This window comes from Caretta caretta, chromosome 2, assembly GCF_965140235.1.
Source record: "Caretta caretta isolate rCarCar2 chromosome 2, rCarCar1.hap1, whole genome shotgun sequence".
Classification (NCBI taxonomy): domain Eukaryota; kingdom Metazoa; phylum Chordata; order Testudines; family Cheloniidae; genus Caretta; species Caretta caretta.
The window spans coordinates 256,472,838-256,499,525 of NC_134207.1; the positions used below are offsets into that span (position 1 = coordinate 256,472,838).

Consider the following 26,688-nt stretch of genomic DNA (forward strand, 5'->3'; position numbering starts at 1 on the left):
TCAGCAATTCTGGCATGCTCTGAAAAATGTGTCCTGTACCATTGAGTGAAGAGCAATATGTTCTTCCAAGAGTACTTGGCTACATAAGGGAAAACATGGAGTCATTTGGAGCTGTCTAGAAAAACACAGATCTTGGGGAGTATTAGGGTTTGGGATGGTCTTGCTTTAATGATATTGTAAAGGGGTTCTTTACTCCCTGTCCATGCTAGCTGGGTTGAGGGTAGAATTGTAGTTTGGCAGGGACTGGGGGGGATGGACCATTGAAGTACAAGTGTGTTGGAGTATGGTGCTGTCTGTAACCAGCTGTAGGGGGAGATGGGCACAGCTGTGTGAAGGGTGTGGATGCATTAAAGAGCTTGGATTTTAGGAAAATATGGTCTTGCCTCATAAGTTTGGGTAACCCAATGCTATGTTATCTAAGGAGAACAATTGCAATTTTTAAAAAGTTTACCTTAGTTTCAAAGTTTGGAGGAACACTGTCCACTAGTTCTGAGCCTAAGATACTTTTTAGTTTAACTAGAAGGTAGTATAGTAGAATCTTAGCACTCAGAGGTATGGGCAAAAAGGTACGGGGTCATCAAAATGATGGTCTGGTTCTATGATTTAAATGCCAAAATAGAACTGATCCTGCTTTTGCAGGAAAATAGATTATTCCCAACTATATTTCCTAATTATTTTATCCTGTCTGATCTTAAATATTTTAAGACATGAGATTTCCACCACTACTTGGGAGAGACCATTCTGGAGTTTAGATCTCATACGAAATTCTACTTGAACTTATTTCCTGTGCAACCCTATTGAAATCCCTGGGATTAAGTCAGGGCCAAATTTGGCCCCAAGTCAAAAAGTTTGTCCTATTTATTGAAATTGTTCCTAGCTCTATCCCATTCCTCTGAGCAATTCTGCCTCTCCATATAGCTCATAAGTAATTCCTCTTATTCCTTCAAATATTTGTAGCTGGGTTATTTTTCCACTACACCCACCATCCTAGAAGTTGCATAGTCAAGCTCCATATTCATTTAGATTTTACACACACACACACACACACACACACACACACCAGTCCTCCCAGACTCCTTAGTCATTGTAGTGCTGATCCTCATAGGAACATTTCACTACCATTTTCTGTTTTCAAACAGAAGTGTTTAGCATAACCAGATTTCCGCTTATAGCATATGCTCCCAAATACAGCAGCACTGTGACAGGTGCATGGTATAACACAATGCCCCCATGCTGTAATGCACTGGTTCTCAACCTCTTCCATACTATTATCCTGCATTACAACAGAAGAATGTTTCTGGGCCTTCCAACCCCTCCCATCTAGTTGTAAAGAAAGAAAGGATGGTTGGTTGCAATATGTTAAAACCTGTTCAAATGCCCAAAATTGAGAACACATGCTTATAACACACTAACCCTGTGGCACGAGAACCAGAAGGTACAAACTGACCAGTCTAGTTTCATGGTCCAAGCTGAATGAGATACCAGGTGTTAACAAACAACATAAATGGTGAAAACTCCATTTTGAATTTTTAGAAAGATTTTAATTAACCAAGTCAGTTTTAATTATACACTTCTTGAGTGTTCAGTTTGTATCTTGATGGAGGCCTTTTAGTTGCCCCATGCTGTTATGCTTTGATCCCAGGAGAAATGATAAAATGTGACAAACAGGCCTTTAAAACAAATGCAACTGCATTAATGTCCTCATGGCCTTTACTGGCTTTTGTGTTCAGCACACACATACGCAAGCTGCTGGGCTCCCAAGGGCAATCTTGTTGGGATGCAGCTATGTTGCTACTTAATTACCTATGAGGTGTCTCCTGGAAAAAGGACAGTCTCCGTGTTCTATCAAATTCTAGTGTCTTTTGCTTAGTAACATAGATAATGGTTAGCGTTATATGCCAAACGGTACCTTGCTGCAACACTAAGGTTGAGATATTAATGATACGAAGGTCAGGACATTTAGGGTTATGGTTCCTAGAGCAATCTTAACTCTGTCCTTTAATCTCATCTAAACTGTTAGGGCATAGAAGTGGTGTAAGAATCTATACAGATTCTTATCTGCTCATTACAATATTTAAGCCCCTTGTACTTGTGCAGTAAAGTGGTGTTTCATTATGTGATCACCCAACAAATATGCCATAACATGGCACATGTGCATTTAAAGCTGTAGAAAAGGATACAATTTAAAAATAAATCAACAGTGCACAATTCATTTATGTGCATTATCTCGCTGGAGGAGCAGTATTAAAATTCACTTGAAGAGCATGTGAATTACTATAAAATGTACACTTACAGCTATAGAAAACAGTGTACTTCTCTCCCATTATATTATATTGTACTGCTTGCTAAGTAGCATGTCAAGCTGCCCAGAGTTGTGTACCTGGGCGCACTCTGAACCAATTAAGGGAAATAATGAATTGCCTATGCAGAGTAGGCTGTTTACACTCATTAACTTAATTTCTTAACTAACAGACTTTGCAAAACATGCATTCTCCACTGAAGGCTACAAATACTCGAGTCTAATGCCATTAAATTGAAATGTTGTATGTTGTCTGAATTCAGGAAAAGGTATATGGAAATATTACTTAAACTTGTTGAAACGTCATCACTGGGATAACTCAAATGGCTGATGTTTCCTTGAACTAAAAAATAAAATAAAATTACTTTCTGGCTGAGATCTTGTATGAGAAATTCTAGCTCAAAAGTTAATTTTTCCCCCATGAAGGAATAAACCACTGAAAATAGTGCCATGGATTAAAAGAGCCTTCTCCACCCTTACTTCTAGCTATGTGCTATTGGTGTCACAATCGAGGAGGCTTGGCATGGATTCACAGATAGAGTAATAACGTCAGACACGTGATTGTTTTATTACTTCCTCAGTGTGTTTCAGGGAAGGAAGTTAGGCATATAAATTTAGCTGGATTTAGGAAATCTTTTGATACAGTTCATAGAGCACAAATCTGCAATCTAAGTAACTTGATAATATACTGGAGAGGGTAAAAACCTGACAAAGAAAGCAGGTGTTTGTAAACAGTAGCAACTTGCACTGGGGGAGAATTGAGGTAGTAGAACACTACAACAGTTATTGGAACATGTTGTGCACTGACCTGGCAGGAAAAAGGATGTGTGGAAAACTGATGAAGCTTGTTTGATACCTATATGAGAATCTTTTTAAGGTATACAAAATATTGAAATAGTATGGCTAGATAACTGCAGTGCTATCTGAACTAGAAACAACTGAGAGTATTTAGAATTACAGCTTACATTTGTTTAGAAGACAGGTACTCATGTTTAGGTGGAAATTCTTTCTTTAAAGCGAACTAGTGGTTACTTGAGGTAGGTAACTATATTAAGTACATGAATAAGACTTACTCTCTATTAGTTACAAGTAAGATAACTAATGCAGATAGTTGTTAGAGAGGACACACCAATAAAATGGAAATATAGTTAGATACAGTAACTACAAAAGTGGGGCTGGCTCAAGGAGGGTTTCTGGCCTCCTTCCAGTTTAGAGTGCCCCGTCTTCCTGTTTAAATGTGATGATTTTTATCCAGTATTGCTGAGTTACAAGGTTTAAAGTTAGATGTGAAGAATAAAATACCAAAGTATAGTCTGGTGAGCTGAAGTGCCTGGATAATATGCCTTTAAGGGCTTTGAAATTCATGGGGATCAGAATGTTGCTAATGAGTTGAATCTGAGCAGCCTTAAAACGGGTCCCCCTTCCAAAAATATTATGTTAAAAGAACTTTCTTTATTTGTAAAGTCAAACACTCAAAAGTTAGGAAATGCCAGAGTTTAGGTTGCGTGTGCAACATTAATTTGGTCCACTTCTGCATATTAATTACAATACAGTCTTAAATTACATGATCATATACTGTTTTTTTTTTCCCCCCATGTGATCCCTGCCTTGGTCAGTGCACAGGACAGAGAGCTCTCAGGGAATGGAGCAGCTGTTTGGTATTTTAATGCTTATCATTCAGTGAGAGATCACAGCCTTATTTATTACACACCATCCAAAGCCTGCAGCGAATATGGAATTATTTGTTTCTTCACGATCTTTTCTAGGGTGCTTGCCACTATGGTATGAGTGCTACACAGACATTAATGAATTTATCTCCACTGCAAGATCAGAGAATGTTCTACCCGTTTTACAGCTGGCAAAACTAAGACAAAGAGACTGCCTGAGGCCATGAGGTGAATCGGAGACAGAGCCAGAATTAGACTCCGGGCCGCCTGACTCCCAACCTTGTACTCATTCCTCTAGATCACGTTACTTTACTGACATGTTGAGAATCCACAGCTCCCATTTGCTTTAGCTGGAGTTGCGTGCTCAGCCCTTCCACAGATCAGCCTTCAGATGTCTCAAGTTGGGCACCCAGAAAATGGTGAACACCTAGGTAGTGGCCACCTGCCCACATTTTAATTAGTGACTTACTCAATATCTCATGAAAGCTCTATGACAGAGGCGGGGTAGTACGGAGTTCTCCTGTGCAGCATTCACCTGCCTTAGCCTCAAGACCATCCTTTTTCTTCCTGCAATCCCCTACTTTATTCTGTACACACCTTCTGACTGCTAGAGCAAATCAGTCTCATTCACTACACAACAGCTCAATTCTTTCCCTGAGCATTGTCCATGCCGTACATTGAAGGAAGCAAAGGACCGATGAGGAAAAACGTGTGATTAAAGATATAGGAAGAGTGAAGGAAGTGCACGCTGACTGTCTGCCAAAAGTCCTGGAATGTTCACTCTTACTGGGTTTAATTTACCCTTTTGTACACTCATATACAATGGCTGCAAACTAGAATTCTATAGCGAAGTCTCATTCTTTGTTATTCCCTTTAAAAACAAAACACAAAACTTTCTAGCTTAAAAGACTATAGGTCTGCAGAATGCAACAGAAAGAGGAGAAAAACAGAAACTTCACTGCAGCCAAATCTTCTCTTCCTAGGACAGTATAAAGCAATTCACTAATTTTTCCCCCTCCTCTACCTTCCCCCTTTGTTCGTTCCTGATACAGGCAAGAATGTGTAGCCACAGAAGAGAACCCTCAAGTGTTTTTCTGCTGCTGTGAGGGGAACTATTGCAATGAGAAATTTACGCACTTACCTGAAGTAACTGGTCCAGAAGGTAAGTGACTCATTTTGGGGAGGTGGAGGTGGAGGGGGGATCTGTTTAAAAACCTTGATCTCTGTTGGTTTGCAGGGACCTTGAATTGCTTGGTATTCAGCAAGCAAGAAATCAGAGGATGCCTTCGGTTACAAACTTTGGAAGTTAAGCAGATACATTTTTTTACACAGCGTATTTTTTAAAAAAATGCTGTTTTGAGTAAAGTGAATTGTGCAGAAACCTTGCGTATCATTAGCAAGGACTAAATTCTCTCTTCAGTGAATGCTTGAGGTGGATTATTGCAAAAGGAAGCCTACTAAGAGGAGAAATAATAGTTAAATGTATGAGTATGGACAAACTGTCCCTCTTAACTAACTTCCTGTATATTTTGCTGACTAAGGAGATTAGAAAGGAATGTTTATGCAGTTGTGGTGATTTGCAGCATTTGTGAATATAAGTTAAAGGGCAAGTTCTCTTTTATGGAAAAGTATTAGCGTTTAAATGATATTTTTCTATAGATGTCTTTTAAACCATCCTATAAAATTTTAATAGAAAATTTATCTCTTTTTCTATAGGGTGATCTCAAGGAATCTATAGAAAGTGTCTTTTTCTCGGTTGAACAGTATAGATTTTTCCGAGTAGTTTCGATATAATTGTATTAGATCCTTATAAAATTTTCCAGGACTTTATGAAAGTTATTAATTATTTACACATTTTTATTACCTATTGTTATTAAAATACCCTTCATAGCCCCATAATAACAAAATAAGCCTTTCCCTACTGATTTTTTTGTTTAATTTGGCAAATATCAAGATTTCTCCATCCCTCATCCTTCCATGTCTCCAGTGAAGCAACATGGCTCTATTTAGACTTCCCATTCTTTGTTCACCAGCTTTACTGATTGGAATGGGGAATTGGTACTACTGTGGAGACAGTACATTTGCTGATGGCTTCTGCAGTATTTTACTTTGACATCTTATTGCCATGGCAGGAAAACCTTCCTCTTTGTTAGATAATGGCAGTGGTGGGGAAGGGTCTTTGCCCTCCGTGCCCACGTAAAATCTTTTGGGGTTAACAGCAGGCAAGCATGTAGACTTAAAAGCTCCAGAAGGCAATTTTCTACTTTACTTGGGGCCGTGGAACTTTTTTGGGGACGTTCTAATGCGGTACTTTAGAGCGTGAGCTGTAGCTCACAAAAGCTTACACTCAAATAAATTTGTTAGTCTCTAAGGTGCCACAGGTACTCCTTTTCTTTTTGCGGATGCAGACTAACACGGCTGCTACTCTGAAACCTGTCATTAATAAATTGGTCATTACAAGAGCATGAGAGTCACACTAGCAAATGTCCTCTGCTAAGGAGTTGGGGGAGTGCAAATGCTTGTGTATGTCTGGAACTATAGCCGCTAATCCGATTGCAAATATAAAAAATCCTGTTTCACTTACTGTTCCCCTCCCCTCTTACAGTAATATATGAGCCACCACCACCAACACCCTCACTACTCAACATTCTGGTTTACTCTCTGCTTCCAATCGCTGTTCTGTCAGTGGCCATTCTCTTGGCCTTCTGGATGTACCGTCACCGAAAGCCCCCCTATGGGCACGTTGACATTAATGAGGTGAGTCAGAAGCCTGATACCTTGAAAACTAAAGGGCAAGAGTTGACTTTTTTTTTTCTCTTTTGGAAACTTAATTTCACTGAGTTTACCGGGTGATTATGAAAGTACAGAAGCTGTTCAGTTTGAGTATTTCAGTCCTCTTAGATTGATTGTCCTGGACTGGCACATTATTAATTTAAGCTGGCAGAACTTTCTCTTTGCTTTTGTTAAATTATTAAACAAATGTTGCAGTACCATGCTGGAATTAATTATGGCTGTCTTAGCATATGGTGTAAGAACCAAATATTTTTCTATGGGGTGAAATTAAAAAAAATCTTATGGCCGAATCTTAGTTTGAGGTGCTGAACACCTTTTTATTCCTGCATGACTAGAGGGAACCTATGCCAAATGAGCTTTTCAAACATGGAAGACCTATTTGGATTGGAGGAGCCCAACTACTCTTCTACATGAAGCTACATTGTATTGTAAATAGCATCTTTCATACAAACACTGAGTTTATACAGCTGTTATTTTTATGGACGTCTATTGTGCCTGGTTGGATGACAAACCTGCTTACTTGCTATTCATTAGAATGGTATGAAGTATTCAAAGTGAAAAACTAATTGACATTTTAGGTATACTTTGCTATTTTTTAACAAAACTGAAGGTTGCAATTTTTTTGCAGGAGATATCAGTAAGGTGTAAATGTTTTCCAAGTGAAGACAGCTTTTGCATTGAAGACATGAGAAAATTCAAGCTTTTGTCATGATTTGATGCAAAAAGTAGTTTAACGTTTCATATAAACTACATTTGAGGGTGGGAAATGCCACCTAATGGCAAAGTGTTTCATGCACAAATTCTGCAAAACAAAATGTGAATTTCACACTGCTCTGCTACTAAACTATAACTTACTTTGAACAGTAAAATTTCAGTCAGATAAAATACATTTTTCCCCTTGCTTCACTATTTGACTTCAGTTTGTAACCCACATCTTTATCCTTCTTTTGTTTTCTAGGACCCTGGTCCACCACCCCCTTCTCCATTGGTTGGCCTTAAGCCTTTGCAATTATTGGAGATCAAAGCTAGGGGGCGCTTTGGCTGTGTCTGGAAGGCTCAGCTGATGAACGACTATGTAGCAGTGAAAATCTTCCCCATACAGGTGAGAAAAGTTCAAAGACCTCCATATGCCTTTCAGTATGTTTAGCTCATTAGCAAATGGCAGCTGCAGCAGCTGCAGTTTCAAGCTGGGTAAACGATCCCATTTTGAAATCTACAGGGCATTTTAACTTTGGTCCAAATGTTCAGAGTTGTAGAAATCCAGGGAGGCAGCATGCAGCGCAATACTCAGAGTGCTCAAAAGTCCATGTTAATCCCAGATCTTGCATGACTGTTGCCTGGGTAAATTGTGAATCCAGACCTGAACATAACAAGTAATTTGCAGGTCACAAAGCCACAGTCCTAATGAAGTGAAGACTATAATTGTATGGGAACATTACTGTGCTGAGACATTGTATATTTCATTTTGAACATTCAAAACTATAAGAATTGCAAATGGAAAGACCAAAGCAATCAGACATGTCCAGTTGAAGAAAAATTATTGAAAAATCTTTGTGCTCCTCCCCTAGACCCTTCTTCTTTAATCCTCCTCTTCCTTGTGTTTTTCATTTCTATATCCTCTCTCCAGACCAGCTGTGGCTAACTAGTTGGACACTTACACAATCCATTCCGGTTTATGATAATCTTAACAATTGCAGCTAAAATATAAATCTAGGTATTTGCATAGGCTTCATTCTTTACTTGCTTTCACAGAAATTTTGGCTACATTTTTTAATCCGTGACTTTATATTGTCAGTTTTCACTTTTTTTAATGAGGCTACAGAGTTTTCTGAGGGTGGTTTCAGGAGGGGCTGAGTACAGGAATGTCTTCTCCCACTCTGGCATCTAGACCTTTTGGGAAATTGCCTAATTTTAAAGGCATCTGTACTCATTTTTACAATGTCTGAGAATAACTTTGAGGAACATCAACAATGCAATGTGTCATGGCAGCTATTTGCTTTAAATGGAAGGTTTAATTTAGAAGTGGTCTTTGATCATGTTTCCCTCTGCTTTAGGATAAAATATCCTGGCAGAGTGAGAGAGAAATCTTCAACACCCCTGGCATGAAGCACGAAAACCTTTTGCAGTTTATTGCAGCAGAGAAACGAGGAACAAACCTGGAGATGGAGCTATGGCTGATCACAGCTTTCCATGACAAGGTATCATATACCCACATCTCCATTTGGGGGCTAAAGGGACTGATGCCCATTGGGGCAACTATGCAGGATTTGGAATGGATGTTTGCCATTTGAACAGCCACTTTGGAATGTCATGTTCCCCTTGTAGCTATTCCAGAGTGTGTCTCACTTCTCCATGGTGAGCTATGTTTCAGTTTATTGAAAGAAAAAAGGCAAACTAACCTTCAGTTTAAAGATTTCTCAGAAGAACTGTCGGCTTTAGAAAATCAGTCTGTTCTGCAGGACAGGAGAAGTGGAAAAGGCCAGTGTTTGCACTTGTAAGCAGTAGTAACCTTGCACCTGTGTAGGCAAAACTGAGAGATAGCATTGAGAGATGACAGTCAGACTGTCGCAGTCCTTACTCTGCACTTTCAGACAGGCTCTGTATTTACTTAAAACTCACAGCATATCTCTGTTTCATGGATTTCTTTAGTTGCCAAATATAAAGAACATTTGAAATAAAACAAACGTGCAAATCCAGGTTTGAGCTGCAATCTTATCCCTGTATTTAATCCAAGGTTGATGGAGTCAATCATTTCCATAGATAGCTAATAGAATGCAAGATCTTTTCTCATTTAAGGCTTTCCCCTTCTTGTATAGCTGCTCCAGTTTTTCCTTGAGGTAGCTAGACCTGGTGGAACTAATTTTTAAAGCCATTAGGTGTTTTTATTTCAAATACTCTAAATTCATGTGTTGTAATGAGTCCAGGAAAGTGATAGTATTTCACCAACATTCTTCTCTTCTTTTTTGTTTTAGTCTTTGCAATTGGTTTTTCTGTCAAATCAAAGTTCAAACTTCTCAAGCACTCATTAAAACCGATCTCTAAACTGATGATTTGGCACAGCTGTAACTTACCAAGGTCTGTGATTAAATTCTAAGAACATATGATGGTCTATTTCTCAGGGCTCTCTGACAGATTACCTGAAGGGGAATATTATCAGCTGGAATGAACTCTGCCACGTTGCAGAAACAATGGCCCATGGACTGTCCTACCTACATGAAGATGTCCCCTGGTGTAAAGGGGAAGGACACAAACCTGCCATAGCACACAGGTATTGTCTTTTTGCATAACCGTGGTTCTTCAGCTCGTGACCTGAAGAGCTCTGTGAAACTTAAAAGCTTGAACCTTGCACTAGCAGAATTTGGTCCAATAAAAGGTATCACTTCACCCACCTCTCTGTCTAAAATACACGGCCTTCTGGTGACAGTTTTGTTGAACAGAGGAGGCAGGAGAACTTGCTTTTATGTAATGCCTTTCATCCTAAAGTATTTTGCAAAAGATACACGTACAGTAATAGCCAGGTAGGTAGTCTGTGTCACCTCACTGCAGAGCCCCTGTAGAAGAAAGGAATTTAGACCAAAAACATGGGGGGGGGACAGATCCTCCACTGAAAGCGCCAGAGGCTGTTTAATGTCCAAACAGAGTAGGCAGGACCTTGATTTATTCCTTATCCAAAGGATCTACACGTTGGAATACTGCATTCCGTTCTGGTGTCCTCAATTCAAGAAGGATGTTGATAAATTGGAGAGGGTTCAGAGGAGAGCTGTAAGAATGATTGAAGGATTGGAAAACAACCCTTATAACAATAGATTCAAAGAGCTCAATTTGTTTATCTTAACTAAGGGAAGGTTTTAAGGGGTACCCCTTGATCACAATCTAGAATCTACATGGAGAATAGAAATTTTATAATAGAGGACTTTTCAGACTAGATAAAAGTATAATAAGATCCAGTGTCTGGAATGTGAATTTAGACAAATTCAGACTAGAAATAAGGTGGAAATTTTTAACAGCGAGGGTAATTAACCATTAGAATAGTTTATCAACTGTTGTGGTAGATTCTCCATCTCTGGCATTTTTTAAATCAAGATTGGATGTGTTTTAAAAGATCTGCTGTACCTCAAACAGGAATTAATTCAAGGAAGTCCTGTGTTCTACAGAAGGTTAGACTAGATGATCAAAACTGGCCCTTCTGGCCTTATAATATTAATAAACTGTATTGCAGTCTGTATATTCGGTATGTCTACTTGACTATGCAAGGATTTAAACCGGTGCTTCCAGGGAATATAATTATTTCAAACTTGATGCTTAGTCTTATCCTCTTCAGATGAGCTTTTTGTTCAGAAGGAAAGAATAAGTGAAATAGGAAATGGCTGCTGTCTATTTTATAGCACTTAGCTTGCTGTGAGCTGTACAAAAGATACAAGAAGAGAAGACCCCTGCCCCAAAGAGTGTACAGTACATTTTAGACATGATACAGGTTAGGGTGGCAGGGCAAATTGCTGGAGTGCAGAGCGATGAGGGTTATGGGAACAGTCAGATACTCACTTTATACAGCTGCATGTCGTGATGGTTCTGGATAGCTTGTTCTAAAATAAACATATGGATGGCATAGTCTTGCTTGCTCCAGGCATCGCAGGATAGGTGAGTTTTCAGGAAGGATTTAAATCAGGTGAAAGGCTATATGCATGGCAGTCCCAGGACATACTCCTCCACCCACTGTACTGCACTTTAGCTTGAGCTGAAACATGAAGTTCAGTTGCAGTCGTCTGTATTTGATTTGGTGAGGCTGATTTTTACATCCGAAAAGCTTAAATCTCTGTTATAAAAAGTGTGTTCTGTTCGTGTCTGTGTGCGCACACCCCCCAGAACAGAGAATTGTGCTGAGAAATGTGATCTTGTGCAAGCGCCTGCGGCTGCATCTCATTTGCTTGTGGGGCAACTCTGCCTCCTTGACACTTGCCCCTGTAAAATAAATGCAGTGATTTATATGTGAAATTCCTAGGGGTGGGGCAGGGAAAAAGCCATGCAAAAGTCTTGAAGCTGTGAACCATGGTAATTAGTGTCACAATAGATTTAGCAAGTGATGCAGGGGAGGGGAAGGAGGAAGGGGGAAAAAAATTCATTCCCAGTGTGTAAACTTTACCATCTAAGAAGCATGTTTCAGGGCAGGGGTGTATTTTACTGTCCTTCCCCTGTCTAAAAAAAAATAAAAAATTTCTGAGTAAATATGTTTCAAGTTGGGTGATATTTTTGAATAGCACAGGACTGTTAAAATGCTTGAATTCTCAGTTAAGTCGGAGTGAGTTACTGCCATAAAAAGCTTCAGCTAACTCCGTAACACCATTGGCCTCTGGCACAAAAGGAGGATTAATGTTATAATTATCACAACCTTGCTTGTCAGTGCTATAGTGCCCTCTAGTGGAAATTTAAAGTAAGAGCATTGGTGTATAAATCAGTGGAATCTAATGCTGAAAAATATCATTTCTTCTTTGAGTAGTGTCCCTCTGGATGCTCTGCTTCAGGTACACATGTGCCTCTTGAGCCTGTGATTGGAGATTTTCACCTAGCAGTGTCCTTTCAGCCCGTGAATGCACTCTAAGCCTCCTAATGTCAGACACCAAAGCTATACAGGGGCTGTGTAGGTGAACTGCATCAGTTCCTTCTCAGTCACCTCAGCCTGAGAAGGAATCTTAGAACAGTGGTTCTCAACCAGGGCCCTGGGGGGCTGCCAGCAGGTTTCAGGGGGTTCAGCAAGCAGGGCCAGCGTTAGGCTTGCTGGGGCCCAGGGCAGAAAGGCGAAGTTGTGCAGTACGGTGCTGAAGCCTGGGGCCCCGAGCCCTGCCACGTGGGGCTGAAGCCAAAGCCTGAGCCACTTAGCTTCACGGGGCCCCCTGTGGCCCTTCTTGCCTCCCCTTCACACCGGTGATGGCTTTTATATGCAGAAAAACCGTTGTGGCACAGCTGGGACGTGGAATTTTTATAGCATGTGGGGGGGAGGGGAGAGATTGAGAACCTCTGCCTTGAGCATGCCTCGGCCTTTCTCTTTTATTCCTTAGTGTTTAGATACTTAGTCTAATAGTTGTTAGTGTAGTTAGTGAGTTAGTTTGTACATGTAGTGAGAAGATTGTTTTGTTCTACTCTCCTTTTCCTCCCAGGGAGACTTGTTTTCCTAGCTGGGCATTCTTCACCTGCCATGCTTGAAATGCTGCCTCTCCTGCTGAGAGTCTATTTCTGTAAGCGATGGCCACTCTTAAGTGTGTCCATTGCTTGGGGGTGTCCCATGTACCTCAGAAGTGTAACTTCTGCTTGGCTCTCAACTCTAGGGCAGGGAAGAACAAGGAGCTCAAGCTGGGACTGTTCATGATAGAACATTCTCTGCATACAGAACCAGGTCAGGAGACACCACCTCTCTCACCGCACTCCACCCCAGCATATCTGTCCCTGGACAGAGCCAGTGCCACTTCTGCCTCAGGGCAGACTTCCCCAAAAAGGAGGGGAAGACTTTTGAGGCCTCTGGGAAGACTCCCAAAAAGAGGAATGCAGATTCTCACTCCAAGGAGCCAGCTCTAAAGATCTGGTGCTCATCCAAGCCTACAGCCCCCACAGGTACTGTTGAAGCCAAGGACTCCTCCACTAGTACTGGCAGGGCTGTGACTCCCTGGAGCTCCAAGGAAAAGAGACATGGCTCCGATAGGGCCCTGGTACCTTCTACCAGCACAGAGAGCAAGCACAGGGCAAGTTTGGCCCAGCTGTTGGTATTGATGCATCTGGGCCAGCGTACGTAGTACATACCAGTACATGAAACCAGCTTACCATTGTGCCCCTTAACCCAACTGTTAGTACTGATGAAGTCTGTCCAGCCACTGGTACTGGTGTGTTCAGCACCGTCGGCACTGAACAAACCACAATGCCCATCTTCCATTGCGGTGCGATTGTCAGTATTATCTGCTTCAGCAGCTGTTGCCTGAGCTACCCTGTTGGCACCGAATCCCTTCTTGGTAGTGCAGGAATTCCAGTACTCTAAGGACCTTTTGGTATCAGATGAACTGGAGCCCCCACTTTCTCTGGGTACCAAATGCCTTTTGGTTTTTGCCTCTGGGCTAACTGTCTTCTGGGACTGCTGGACTCTGCACTGTTAAACATATGTCCCCCTCCCTCATGTGTAAGGGCACTGTTGGCCCCTTACTAAAACTTGAGGTAACTCCCTTCTCTTCATGTGTCAGTATATAATGCCTGCATCTGTAATTTTCACTCCATGCATCTGAAGAAGTGGTTTTTTACCCACGAAAGCATATGCCCAAATAAATCTGTTAGTCTTTAAGGTGCCAATGGACTCCTTGTTGTTTTTACTAAAACTTTGTGGGTTTCTTTGTTGGTTTGTTTTTTTGGTGCCTTCTCCCCATACTAGGAGGGGGCGGTAGGGTGTGAGGAGGAGATGGGATCCTTGGACTGACCAGGCCTCTGGCCAATCAGGGAGTTCTAGACCATGGCCAATGGGGAGTAGCCAGCATCCCAGATCAGTACCATGGCCCAGCTGCCTAGTTAAATCAGGAAGCCCCCCAGCTCAAGTCCCTGCCTGCATGTGTGCTGAGGGAGGGAGACAGCAATAGCAGCCCCAGTCGGGTGAGGCTCTGTGGCCATCAGCCAGCAGGTGAAGAGCCACGCAGGAGGCTGGAGGGTCTGCCTAACAGGCCAGTGACATGTGAGAGCCAGCGAGTGGGGAGAGGAGGGTCGTGCAGCGGGCTGGAACCCACCAGGAACGGGGTGACAGACCCAGCGGGCAGGGTCCATGGCGGGGGGAACAACCGCTAGAGGGAAGGGGGCCTGAAGGAAGCGGCATGGGGGGGGTTCCAGACATGTTGGAAGGGGAGCAAGTTGGGACAGCAGGGGGAGCAGGGGATGGGCTCAGGGGTGGGGCTTACCTCAAGCAGCTCCTGGAAGCAACAACATGTCCCTTCTCCAGCTCCTATGCGTAGGGACAGCCAGGGGGCTCCGCACACTGCCCTGGCCCCAAGCGCCAGCTTCGCAGCTCCCATTAGCCGCAGGAGCTGGCGCTTGGGATGCGGGAAACCTAAGTTTATAGGCATTTGTGAGCCAAATGCCATTTTACCCTGGACGTGTGAGCTCTCAGCTCACAATGGTAGGTGCTGACTTATTTAAAACTCGCAGTTTATTTGATAGGAGCAGATAATAAAATAAACTTGTATTAATCTTTATTCTTTGTTGCCAGTGGGTTCTGGGATATATATGGGTGTGAATTGGTTAGTCTCTAAGGTGCCACAAGTACTCCTTTTCTTCTTACTACGGAAGAAGTATTCTTCTCTTGCTGCATTCTGTTACCTACCAGCTAGGACACTCACATGGACTGCCCCCACATCTAAATGGGAGGAGGCTAGTAGGAAGGGATTTTCAGTGGAGGTTCCTGACTCTAGAGCTTAATCCTCCCCCAACTTCCCTGGTCGGACTGAATAACTTGCTGACCTTTGGGTCATGTTGCCAAGCCAGTGATTGGCTGTGCCTTAAAATCCTATTTCTTAGATCTGAGTGGCAGTCGCCAGATGTTCAGTTGTTCAGAAAATCGGACTGTTTTTATTTAAGCGCATCAGTATAGATCATCTTGTCTTACTCTTTGACAGCTGAAAGCCTGCAGTTCTTTCTGAGGAGGATTATTTTTCTTTTTGTAGACAGGGGAGTCATTCCTTGACATTTTTGGCCACTTGGTCAGTTTGGATGTACGTTTTTAAAGTGTTTTTACCTCTTTGTATATGTGCCTGGAGAATGTGATAGATGCACAATATGCCCTAAAAAGTAAGTGTGTGTGTTTTGTATGTATGCATCTAATCATTCATTTTTACTTTTTTAAGATGGTGGAGCAACGTATTATTGTGGTTTAGTGAGTTTGTCATAAGTTAACTCCTCTGCCAAATGGTTCTACCTCATTGAACTACGACTCCATGAGAGCACAGCTTTTCTTAAGAAATTGAGCACTCTTTAAATTTAGTTGTGAATATGGTATGATAACAAACCCTACACTGCAGAAATGTCTCCAATAACTTCTTTACTGTACAGTGGGCTAAGTCCCTTCCCCCACCTTAATCACCTCGCCAGAAACTCTTGAACTAGAACATGCAGCTTTGTGTGTGGCTGTGGTAAGGAAGAGTTATTTCCTTTCTCAGAAGGCTGAGACTTGGGGGTTGAGCAGCTCAGCCTGCCTGTGGATGTGGTCTTATGACACTCAGAAACGCAGTAGACCCCTCTGTCTGGTCCAGCGATTCCTCTCTTCCCAAAGTATTTTGACAGATCATTTTTTAGTTTAAAACAATTGTATCTGACCTCATTAATTATGTTGTGCAGGCCAGCAGTGTCCTGCATTCAGCAAAGTCACGGAGTGAACTGAAAGAATATAGGAAAATTATAATGCGGTGCATACAAGGCATTGCCATCTGTTGTCTAAGGTCTGTAACTTAATTATATTCACAAACATCTCTTTTCTGATGAAAATGTGGAAAGGCCAGGGAGTGAGGTTTTTCTCATTAGGTCTTTTACTCACGTTCTGACTAGAACACTAAGGTAAGGACATGACTTTGAAGGGTTTGTGGATAAAACGCCACTCAACCCATAATAAACCACTACCAAGGGAATTTGGACTCTGTCAATGACTAGTGGTCCAACACCTAGAACAGTCAATATCTCTAGGATAGTGCTGGTCCTGGAGTTAAAAAATTAAATGTAGTAGATCTCCGTCACACACAATTATTGAAGCCTGTAGAAAGAGTGAGCTGAATGCAGCTTACATCAGCTTGTTTCCAAGGAGGCTTTGTTTTGTAAAGGGCTACTACTTTAAGATGACAAAGGATTATAATATATAAATGTAACATTTGCTTCATACATTAATGGGCATAATGAATACAGTAACTGTTAAAAGGGTCTAGTATGTTTGTCGGTGATGGTGCGTTGTTTATAATAACAAACTAACTTGATTAAGCTCTCTTCTAATTTAAAATTGCAGTCAGACTTTACAGAAACTGCTGACTTTGAATGGAGTAAGAGACCAGTTTTCCATGCTTATTTTTAAAGCCCAGTGTATACAAAATGTATATATAGTATGTACAAGGGAACAGTCTGTAGGTAGTCCTGGCAAAACCAATTTGTAATATAACCTCTTATCACATTTGGATGCTCTCCCCCACCCCTCAAATGCCTCTTTGAGGGAACACTGCTGAGAATGCCAGGCGGAGGAGGGATTTGCCCATTAGTATGAAATGCTGACTTTTGTATAGTGCATGAATGGTAGAAACTTTAAACGTGGGAGCTGCCTTCATGTCTCATGTTTTTTATACCTCTGTGTATGTGTGGCATGTTTGGGGAGTGGGGTGTATGCGTATATCCCTGTTTTTATTTTGACATTAATTTTCCCTATACTCCTGCTTTCTCCTTGTTTTCCTTACCCTGCTTTGATTCTTTTCTGAAATTACCCTCCTCCCACGCTTCCTTTTGCTTCTGCTGTTATTTCTCTGCTCTTCTGTTATCTTATTGGAACCAGTGTAACGGCCATACCTCCTACACCCTGATTGCGTACCACAGGAACCGTGCCTTTTCTGTGGCACCATCACTATAATCCTTTCCCTCAGGTTGGGGGAGGAGAGGCTGACAGTCAAACAGTGGGCCACAACTGCCATATCATCAATGAAATGTGAGCAGTGGCCTCACTTCAGTGCAAAGGCTGTAATCTGCCTCCATGCCGCTCTGTGTAGCATTTATGAGCATCGGGCCCAGCATGGGTGTTTGTAGGCAATGCCCTAATGCCACTCTTAAAGCAGTGTGTCAGTCTGATTCTACCTTAGATTCTTTGAACTGGAGTATTTTGTAAAAACACATATGCAGAAATATATGGTGGAAGGGAAGGAAATCTGTTAAATATGGTCAGGAACAGTGAGGGCTCTAGTTTGTTTATTGCTTTCATAGATTCAGGTGTGATCACAGAGATGTAAGACAGGTGCATCTTCAGCATGCTTGGATTCTCACTGGGTCACGGAGCTCATCCCGAGCTTGGCAATTAAACCAGTCAAGTTTTGACATGTTTATTTAAAAGTGATGGGATTTGTGCCATACTAAATCCTTCTCAAACTTGTTTCCTGGCTGTCTGCAGGGACTTCAAGAGTAAAAATGTGTTGTTGAAGAATGACTTGACAGCAGTTCTAGCTGACTTTGGACTGGCTGTACGATTCGAGCCTGGAAAACCTCCAGGGGACACCCATGGACAGGTAACAATTAGCTTTTAGAAATAAATGTGGGGCTTACCACATCTGCTGGGAGTGAGCAGTGTTTCTGCAGATGCAGGATATGGGGACAGTTACCGGGGGACAGGAAATTGCAGAAGGGCATTGTTTTGCTCAGCTTGGATAATTTGCAGGGGCAAGAGATACAAAATGCCTTTTTAATTGCTGATTTTAAATTAGCTTCAATAGCTGATTTTAAATTAGCTTTAGTTTTTTGCTCAAAGAGCAGGGTATGAGATGACCCAGATTTACTTCTTTTATATATTTTATATTACACCCACCAACTGTTCTTCTACTTTTGCAAATTACTTATATCCCAGATACTGAATCAGGGAACGAAGTGAGCAGAAACACTTTCCATAAAGAATGGCACTTGATCTTTAAATTTCCTGCACTGCTAGGCACTTTCTTCCTGCCATTTTAAGGTAACTTGGCTCCACCAATAGCCTTTATCTGCTACTGCAGAGGAAGGCGACCCATTACCCTCTCCAATAGTGCATGTAGTCAGTTGTGCAAGGCTGCATAGCATGGAGGTGGAGGCCATCCTGACCCCTGGAGGCATTCAGTTTATACCTTGCAGCATGAGATTTGATCACTGGTTTTAGCATTAAATATTGAGTCATAAAATTGTTGTTTTTTAAAAATCCAGTCATTGTAGCTGCCTAGAGACCTTTAGCAGCAATAAATCTCCCAAGCTGACTACACAGTGTTTAAAAACAGACAAAACCACCCTACTTTTTTGATGGTTCTGAATTTGCTACCTTTAAATTTCATAGCGACACCCTCTTCTTGCGTTCTACAGTGGGCTTAAAGGAGGAGCCAATAATTTTCCTTTACATGCCTGTATATTTTTGAATATACCATTCAAATCCTGTCTACTACTTTTCCTCTGTCCCACTATGAATTAGCAATGAGTTATTCCTAAGGCTACGATTTTGTCACGTTATTTTTAGTAAAAGTCATGGACAGGTGACAGGCAATAAACAAAATTCACGGAAGCCATGACCTGTGACTTTTGCTGCTGTGGCTCCATGGTTTCTCCCGCCACTGTGGTGACTGGGAACTGTGGGGTTACCCCGTCTGCCCACAGCAGCTGGAAGCTTCTGGTGGGTCCCCTCCACCCATGGCGGCTGGGAGCTGCAGGGTGACCATATTTCCCGAAGAGAAAACAGGACACTCCCAGGTGCTTGCCCAAGGCACCCTCCTCCCCTGTGTGAGGCTATTGCCTGTTGCTGGAACCCTGAGGAGGGCCCCCTCAGGAGGTTGTAGCCTGTCACTGGAAACTTGCAGGGGGCCCCATGAGGAGGCTGTTGCCTGTTGCTGGAACCCTCCCAAGGCCCCCCCCCGCTCCAGTCCATCAGCCCTGGGGTTGAAGGAGAGAATGTTCCCTGACTTCTGTGACCTCCATGACACAAACGTAGCCTTAGTTATTCCTAACATCTCTGTAAATGCAGCCACATCTCTGACCATTTTGGTCATCTCTCTCTAGCCCTTTAACAGTGTCTACATCTTCTTGTGCTTAGACTTTGTCCCACAGTCAGGCCCTTGCAAGATGGGAAGTTTAGGATGGGGAAAAATTATTAAAAAGAAAATTAACTTCTGCGTTGGACAGGTGATTTCCCCCTTCCACTCCAGTCCACTTCTTTCCTCACTCATCATCATGGCTTGGTATTCACCACATGTGTTTGTAGCACCTCTATAAAGGTATCTTTGTACTAAAAGTAACAACATTTTTAACAGTGGTGTGTAAAAGAGATTGAGCTACTCTCTCAAGGTTAGAGGTGGTCTCCAGAACATGGTTGAGGCAGATTGGCAGAACAGTGTGGTGAAGCTTCCAGTGTCCACGTTACACCTGTCCTCTGGATAAATGAGACTTCTATCCAGGGCTGTCAAACCTCTGTTCACCAAACCTTTCACCAGCTCAACATTCCCTTTTAAATTTATAAAGGGAGCATTAAGCCATCAACTGAGATCCATCCAATAACTGAGTCTGACTTGAACTTAAGGTGTTTGGAGTGTCTCCAAAGATTAACTTGTTTTTACTTACAGCGTGTGCTGCAATAGCTAGAGGCAGTGGTGTGGATGGATGACAGAATTTCAGATATAGTCATCTTACCTCATTGCATTTAATTCAAACCCTTTGTGTCCATTGAATGATCAATATATACATATCTACACACTTGGAGCCTTTTTACAACTGTTTCATGGAGCTTGAAATGGTTTTAATGAAGAGTGATGCTAAAAAGAGTGGACCCATATTGTTTTGAGTCAGCACACAGCCAGTTTAGCAGAGAAGTAGCTTTGAGGTTGATTGAACAGCTGTAGTTCCTACACACCCAACTATCTCTTGTAACTTAAGTTGCATTTTTTCTTTTGGTGTGTAGGTGGGAACAAGGAGGTACATGGCTCCTGAGGTGTTAGAGGGGGCAATCAACTTCCAGCGAGATGCCTTCCTGAGAATAGACATGTATGCAATGGGACTAGTATTGTGGGAGTTAATCTCCAGGTGCACAGCAGCTGATGGTAAGTGTAAAAATCCCCAGCTCAGCTTCAGCAGGGGTATGTTGTTCATAGAATGGTGGTGTCTTCATAAAATGAATGGCATATTCTTCTCATTAAGATGTTAATCTGGATTTTCCAATAAACTGTCATTCCCTCTGAACAGTGGACTTCATAGAGTTAAGGTTCAAAGTACTTTTAACAGTGTGCAGATTTTATTGCATAATGACTGGGAACCTAATAAAAAATTTGGCGAATGAGATGAGAGAGAATAGTGCCACAATTGACAGTGGGCCTATTTTAAAGTATTAGATGCACCCTGTGTACTGTGTCTCCAATGAAGGGGGGTCTTGTTTGTTGTCTGACCTGTTCGTTTTCACTTGTTACCTAAGCAAGTTTTGAACTGAAGTGAAAGGCTAATACATCAGCTCTTTCTTCCTTTCTCCAATGTGTAATATAGGGGAGAATGCAGTCGACACTGTAAGAACAAAAGCCTGAGCACTTGAGTTAAGCCATTAAAGCCTTAGCCACGAGAGTTTGCTTTCCCCGCATCACCTGACTTTCTCTATGTTCCTGCCTCAAAACCATGCTTGAAAAATGGGGCAGCCTCTAGTCTGTCAGCAGGAAGTGTCATGTGGAAATAGCGCCATCTACTCATCGGTGACAGGCTTGCCATGTACAGAAGATTGCCTGCTGATGTTAGGACTGAGGGGAGGCAGAAACAGTCATTTCATTCTGTCAACTCCACGCTACCTGTTCAAACCCCTCGGTTTTTGTATGGAATCGGGTTATGGAACAGACATCCAGTCTTCAACGTGCTGATTCCTTAGGGTTTCAAATATTATTGTTTATTTGCATTACAGTAACATCTAGAGACGCAAATCAAATTGGGACCCCTGTACATGCACATGGTAAGAGACTAGTCTCTTCCCCAGAGAGCTTACTGTCTGTCTAAACATGATATACAAGGGGAAGAAGGGGAAACAGTGACCCGGAGATAAAGCGGCTTGCCCAAGGCCACGCAGCAGGTCTGTGACAGAGCTGGAAATATGACGCAGGTCTCCTATGGTTCAGAACAGCCGTTTGGATTTCCCCCATCTCCCTTTATTAATTACAGCTTCAAAAGGCCCCTGATGCAGTTCCCATTAAAGTTGATGGAAAGACTTCCTTTGACTTCAGTCGGCATTGGATTGAACCCAAAGTGCAGCTCTACTGTCTGTGCATGTGTAAATGGCACAGTAAACATGTAGACGTGTGTGGCCCCCCCTCGCTGTCAATCTCCGAGGAAGGCCATGCCTCTTGGCTGTCACGCCCCTGAAAAAACAGTTTTAGACAAGGGGGAAGTTAGCGGTCTGGGGCCTCAATCCCTTCAGCGGGGTTAAGCAATGAGTGGTCCAGGGGCCCACGCCCTGAGACAGGGCAGGACACCCACAGTCTACAGCCCAACCCTCAGGCAAAGTAGAGCCAGGTATAGTCTGGTAACCCAGGCCCTCAGTCAGGGCAGGGTACCAAGCACAGTCTAGGGCTCCAGGCCTCAAGCAGGACAGAGCGGGGAATAATCCGGGGACCCCAGCTCTCAAGCAGAGCCGGGTACCAGCAGTCTAGGGCTCCAGCCCTCAGGCAGGAGCAAGCACCCAACGCAGTCTAGGGGGCTCAGGCAGACTCACTTCCACAGGCCTTCTGGCCTATGGTGGGGTGGCAGGGCGTAGGGGGAGGTGGGCCCACCCGGCTCCACAGCGTCCCAGCCCAGGGCCCTAACAGAGGCAGAGTGGTCTGCCACTGGGTCAGCGGGGATCCAGCTGCAACCCACGGAACCGGACTCCGGCAGCCACCCAGCCAGACCATAGCTGGCTGTCCGAGGGCCACTTCCTACCCTTCCCTCGGGGTGTACCTGGGTCTCTGGGTTGTCCTTTGTCTCCCCTAGGTACGCTGCAAATGGTAATCCCAGCAGCCCCTCAACATCGGGCATGTCTGGTAGCTCAAGCAGTTAAGGTGAGTCCTTGGGGTCACAGAAGTGCTCAGCAGGTTCAGGCTCCAGCAGCAGGGTAGAAGCATCTGCCTCCCTCAGTGGCTTCCCCTGACCTGAGCTACAGGGCCTGCCCTTTGTACTTCCTGTTCCTGTCCACCAGAGGACGCCTGGCCCTCCGTCGCTGTCCATTTCCAAGGGAGGTCCCGTCTCTCTGCTACAGGCACCTTCTGACTCAACAGATCTGCTCCATGCATTTATTCCGAGCCATGTCTGCTGGCTTCAGTGCCGAACGTTTAGTCTTGTTGGTCATGCAGAGCCCATACGGCGCTGGGAAACGGAACTGAAGGGCACTGTGACTCACACTTCAGCAGTAACCTCAGACTACATGTCAGTTGCGAGACATTGAATGTGCATACGTGTAACTAAGGGCACGTTTGGCCTGCGGAACCTTCTACTGTTGGAGGTGCATGCACCAGAAAGAACCCTGCTCAACTCATGAGTGCAGGTTGAGTTGGGAGTTAGTGTGTCTGTGAGGAACATGTTGTTACTTGTAAAATGAGCATATCTGATTTGGAAATAATTGGGGGCTAATAAAGAATGAACCCATAATGCCTCCAGGCTTACTGCAATGACCTCTACTGTGTGGCTGACCCTGAAAAGTCCTTGGAAACTTCAAAAATACCTTCCCTTCATTCTGGGTATGTCTACGCTGCAGTTAAACACCCGCAGCTGGCATGTGTCAGCTGATTTGAGCTAGAGGGGCTCTGGCTGTGGGGCTGTAAAATTGCGCTGTAGACGTTTGGGCTCGGGCTGGAGCTCAAGCTCTGGGACTTCATGAGGCGGCAGGATCTGAGAGCCCAGGCTTCAATCCAAGCCTGAATGTCTATACTGCAATTTTACAGCCCCCACAGCCCTAGCCCCAACTTAGCTGACACAGGCCAGGTGCAGGTATTTAATTGCAATGTATACATAGAATCATAGAATATCAGGGTTGGAAGGGACCTCAGGAGGTCATCTAGTCCAACCCCCTGCTCAAAGCAGGACCAATCCCCAATTAAATCATCCCAGCCAGGGCTTTGTCAAGCCTGACCTTAAAAACTTCTAAGGAAGGAGATTCTACCACCTCCCTAGGTAACGCATTCCAGTGTTTCACCACCCTCCTAGTGAAAAAGTTTTTCCTAATATCCAACCTAAACCTCCCCCACTGCAACTTGAGACCATTACTCCTTGTCCTGTCCTCTTCTACCACTGAGAATAGTCTAGAACCATCCTCTCTGGAACCACCTCTCAGGTAGTTGAAAGCAGCTATCAAATCCCCCCTCATTCTTCTCTTCTGCAGACTAAACAATCCCAGTTCCCTCAGCCTCTCCTCATAAGTCATGTGTTCCAGACCCCTAATCATTTTTGTTGCCTTTCGCTGGACTCTCTCCAATTTTTCCACATCCTTCTTGAAGTGTGGGGCCCAAAACTGGACACAGTACTCCAGATGAGGCCTCACCAATGTTGAATAGAGGGGAACGATCACGTCCCTCGATCTGCTTGCTATGCCCCTACTTATACATCCCAAAATGACATTGACCTTCTTGGCAACAAGGGCACACTGTTGACTCATATCCAGCTTCTCGTCCACTGTCACCCCTAGGTCCTTTTCCGCAGAACTGCTGCCTAGCCATTCGGTCCCTAGTCTGTAGCGGTGCATTGGGTTCTTCCGTCCTAAGTGCAGGACCCTGCACTTATCCTTATTGAACCTCATCAGATTTCTTTTGGCCCAATCCTTCAATTTGTCTAGGTCCCTCTGTATCCTATTCCTGCCCTCCAGCATATCTACCACTCCTCCTAGTTTAGTATCATCCGAAAATTTGCTGAGAGTGCAATCCACACCATGCTCCAGATCATTTATGAAGATACTGAACAAAACCGGCCCCAGGACCGACTCCTGGGGCACTCCACTTGACTCCGGCTGCCAACTAGACATGGAGCCATTGATCACTACCCTTTGAGCCCGACAATCTAGCCAACTTTCAACACACCTTATAGTGCATTCATCCAGCCCATACTTCTTTAACTTGCTGACAAGAATACTGTGGGAGACAGTGTCAAAAGCTTTGCTAAAGTCAAGAAATAATACATCCACTGCTTTCCCTTCATCCACAGAACCAGTAATCTCATCATAGAAGGTGATTAGATTAGTCAGGCATGACCTTCCCTTGGTGAATCCATGCTGACTGTTCCTGATCGCTTTCCTCTCATGTAAGTGCTTCAGGATTGATTCTTTGAGGACCTGCTCCATGATTTTTCCAGGGACTGAGGTGAGGCTGACTGGCCTGTAGTTCCCAGGATCCTCCTTCTTCCCTTTTTTAAAGATTGGCACTACATTAGCCTTTTTCCAGTCATCTGGGACTTCCCCCGTTCGCCACGAGTTTTCAAAGATAATGGCCAATGGCTCTGCAATCACAGCCGCCAATTCCTTTAGCACTCTCAGATGCAATGCGTCCAGCCCCAGGGACTTGTGCCCGTCCAGCTTTTCTAAATAGTCCCTAACCACCTCTTTCTCCACAGAGGGCTGGCCATCTATTCCCCATGTTGTGATGCCCAGCGCAGCAGTCTGGGAGCTGACCTTGTTAGTGAAGACAGAGGCAAAAAAAGCATTGAGTACATTAGCTTTTTCCACATCCTCTGTCACTAGGTTGCCTCCCTCATTCAGTAAGGGGCCCACAATTTCCTTGGCTTTCTTCTTGTTGCCAACATACCTGAAGAAACCCTTCTTGTTACTCTTGACATCTCTTGCTAGCTGCAGCTCCAGGTGCGATTTGGCCCTCCTGATTTCATTCCTACATGCCCGAGCAATATTTTTATACTCTTCCCTGGTCATATGTCCAACCTTCTACTTCTTGTAAGCTTCTTTTTTATGTTTAAGATCCGCTAGGATTTCACCGTTAAGCCAAGCTGGTCGCCTGCCATATTTACTATTCTTTCGACACATCGGGATGGTTTGTCCCTGTAACCTCAACAGGGATTCCTTGAAATACAGCCAGCTCTCCTGGACTCCTTTCCCCTTCATGTTAGTCCCCCAGGGGATCCTACCCATCCGTTCCCTGAGGGAGTTGAAGTCTGCTTTCCTGAAGTCCAGGGTCCGTATCCTGCTGCTTACCTTTCTTCCCTGTGTCAGGATCCTGAACTCAACCAACCCATGGTCACTGCCTCCCAGATTCCCATCCACTTTTGCTTCCCCCACTAATTCTTCCCGGTTTGTGAGCAGCAGGTCGAGAAAAGCTCATACCCTAAGCTGCCTGGAAGTATAGTGGGTTCACCAGTGCTGCTGTTTATTCCTGTGCTCCATAGACTGCGCTAGAGTCCAGTTCAGTTTCAAGTGTTTGTTTTGACCTATGGTTTGGTTCCGTGGTTCTTTGAGACCACCTCTCTCCTCCTTTTCCTTCTCTCATTTTGAGATCAGCCAGATGCTTGTGCCAACAGTTCAAGCTTTGTATATCAGGTGGCTACCAGCAGGTAGCTCCAGCTAAGGCCCCTTTTATTCTGTTTCTGCCTCAGTGGAGCCAGAGTTTATTGATGTGCACAGCATGTTGCAAATGTTCATTCAGGCTTTCCCTAGAGGCATGTTGGAACAGTCCTGATACTTTGACGGGGTGGGGGATGTGCATGGGAAGGTCATTAGCATCGTCCTATCAATAGAGATGGCTTATTTGGGGGCTAAATATTTAGATTTGTTTTACTGATTTGGCACCACATCAACGGGGAAAAACTAAATGGACTTTTTTTAGTCACTTTTCAGAGTAATAGCCACATATTTAAATATTGTACTCTTGATGGTTTACAGTTCATGATCAGATAAAATTATCCAGCTCTTTTTTTCTTTTTCTTTTTTTGGCCTTCAGTTTGAAGGAACCCATGTGAAATACTGTCAAGTTTGAAAGAGGTCACAACTTGGTCCAAAGAGACCATGCAGTAATGCATGAGAACCCTAAAAAAAAAAAATCCTCAATTCAGTCAGCGTGCTATTTGTTAAGAGTGCATCCAAGCATTATGAAATGCCAAATGATGTTTCAATAAACCAAACTTATTGCCACAATTGGGAGTCCACATTGCTGCTTAGAAAAGTTTTCACATGCTGTTATGGTTCAGAGCAGTTCACATCAATACTCGTGATAGCTGAAGTGTTCAGAAATC

The 26,688-nt window shown here is 43.4% G+C and overlaps 1 protein-coding gene across 3 annotated transcripts in view; it reads left to right on the forward strand.

Moving 5' to 3' along the window:
• The window catches only part of ACVR2B (activin A receptor type 2B), a 168,423-nt gene that overhangs the window by 121,145 nt on the left and 20,590 nt on the right, over positions 1-26,688 (forward strand). For all 3 annotated transcript variants that reach the window (XR_007354877.2, XM_048837523.2, XM_048837524.2), the window contains exons 3-9: positions 5,019-5,128; positions 6,572-6,723; positions 7,718-7,861; positions 8,814-8,957; positions 9,879-10,027; positions 17,906-18,020; positions 20,420-20,558. Coding sequence is in view for 2 of the 3 variants with exons in the window: in XM_048837523.2 (XP_048693480.1) it covers positions 5,019-5,128; positions 6,572-6,723; positions 7,718-7,861; positions 8,814-8,957; positions 9,879-10,027; positions 17,906-18,020; positions 20,420-20,558 (953 nt within the window). In the remaining variant the exon portion in view is untranslated. The remainder of the gene's footprint in view (positions 1-5,018; positions 5,129-6,571; positions 6,724-7,717; positions 7,862-8,813; positions 8,958-9,878; positions 10,028-17,905; positions 18,021-20,419; positions 20,559-26,688) is intronic.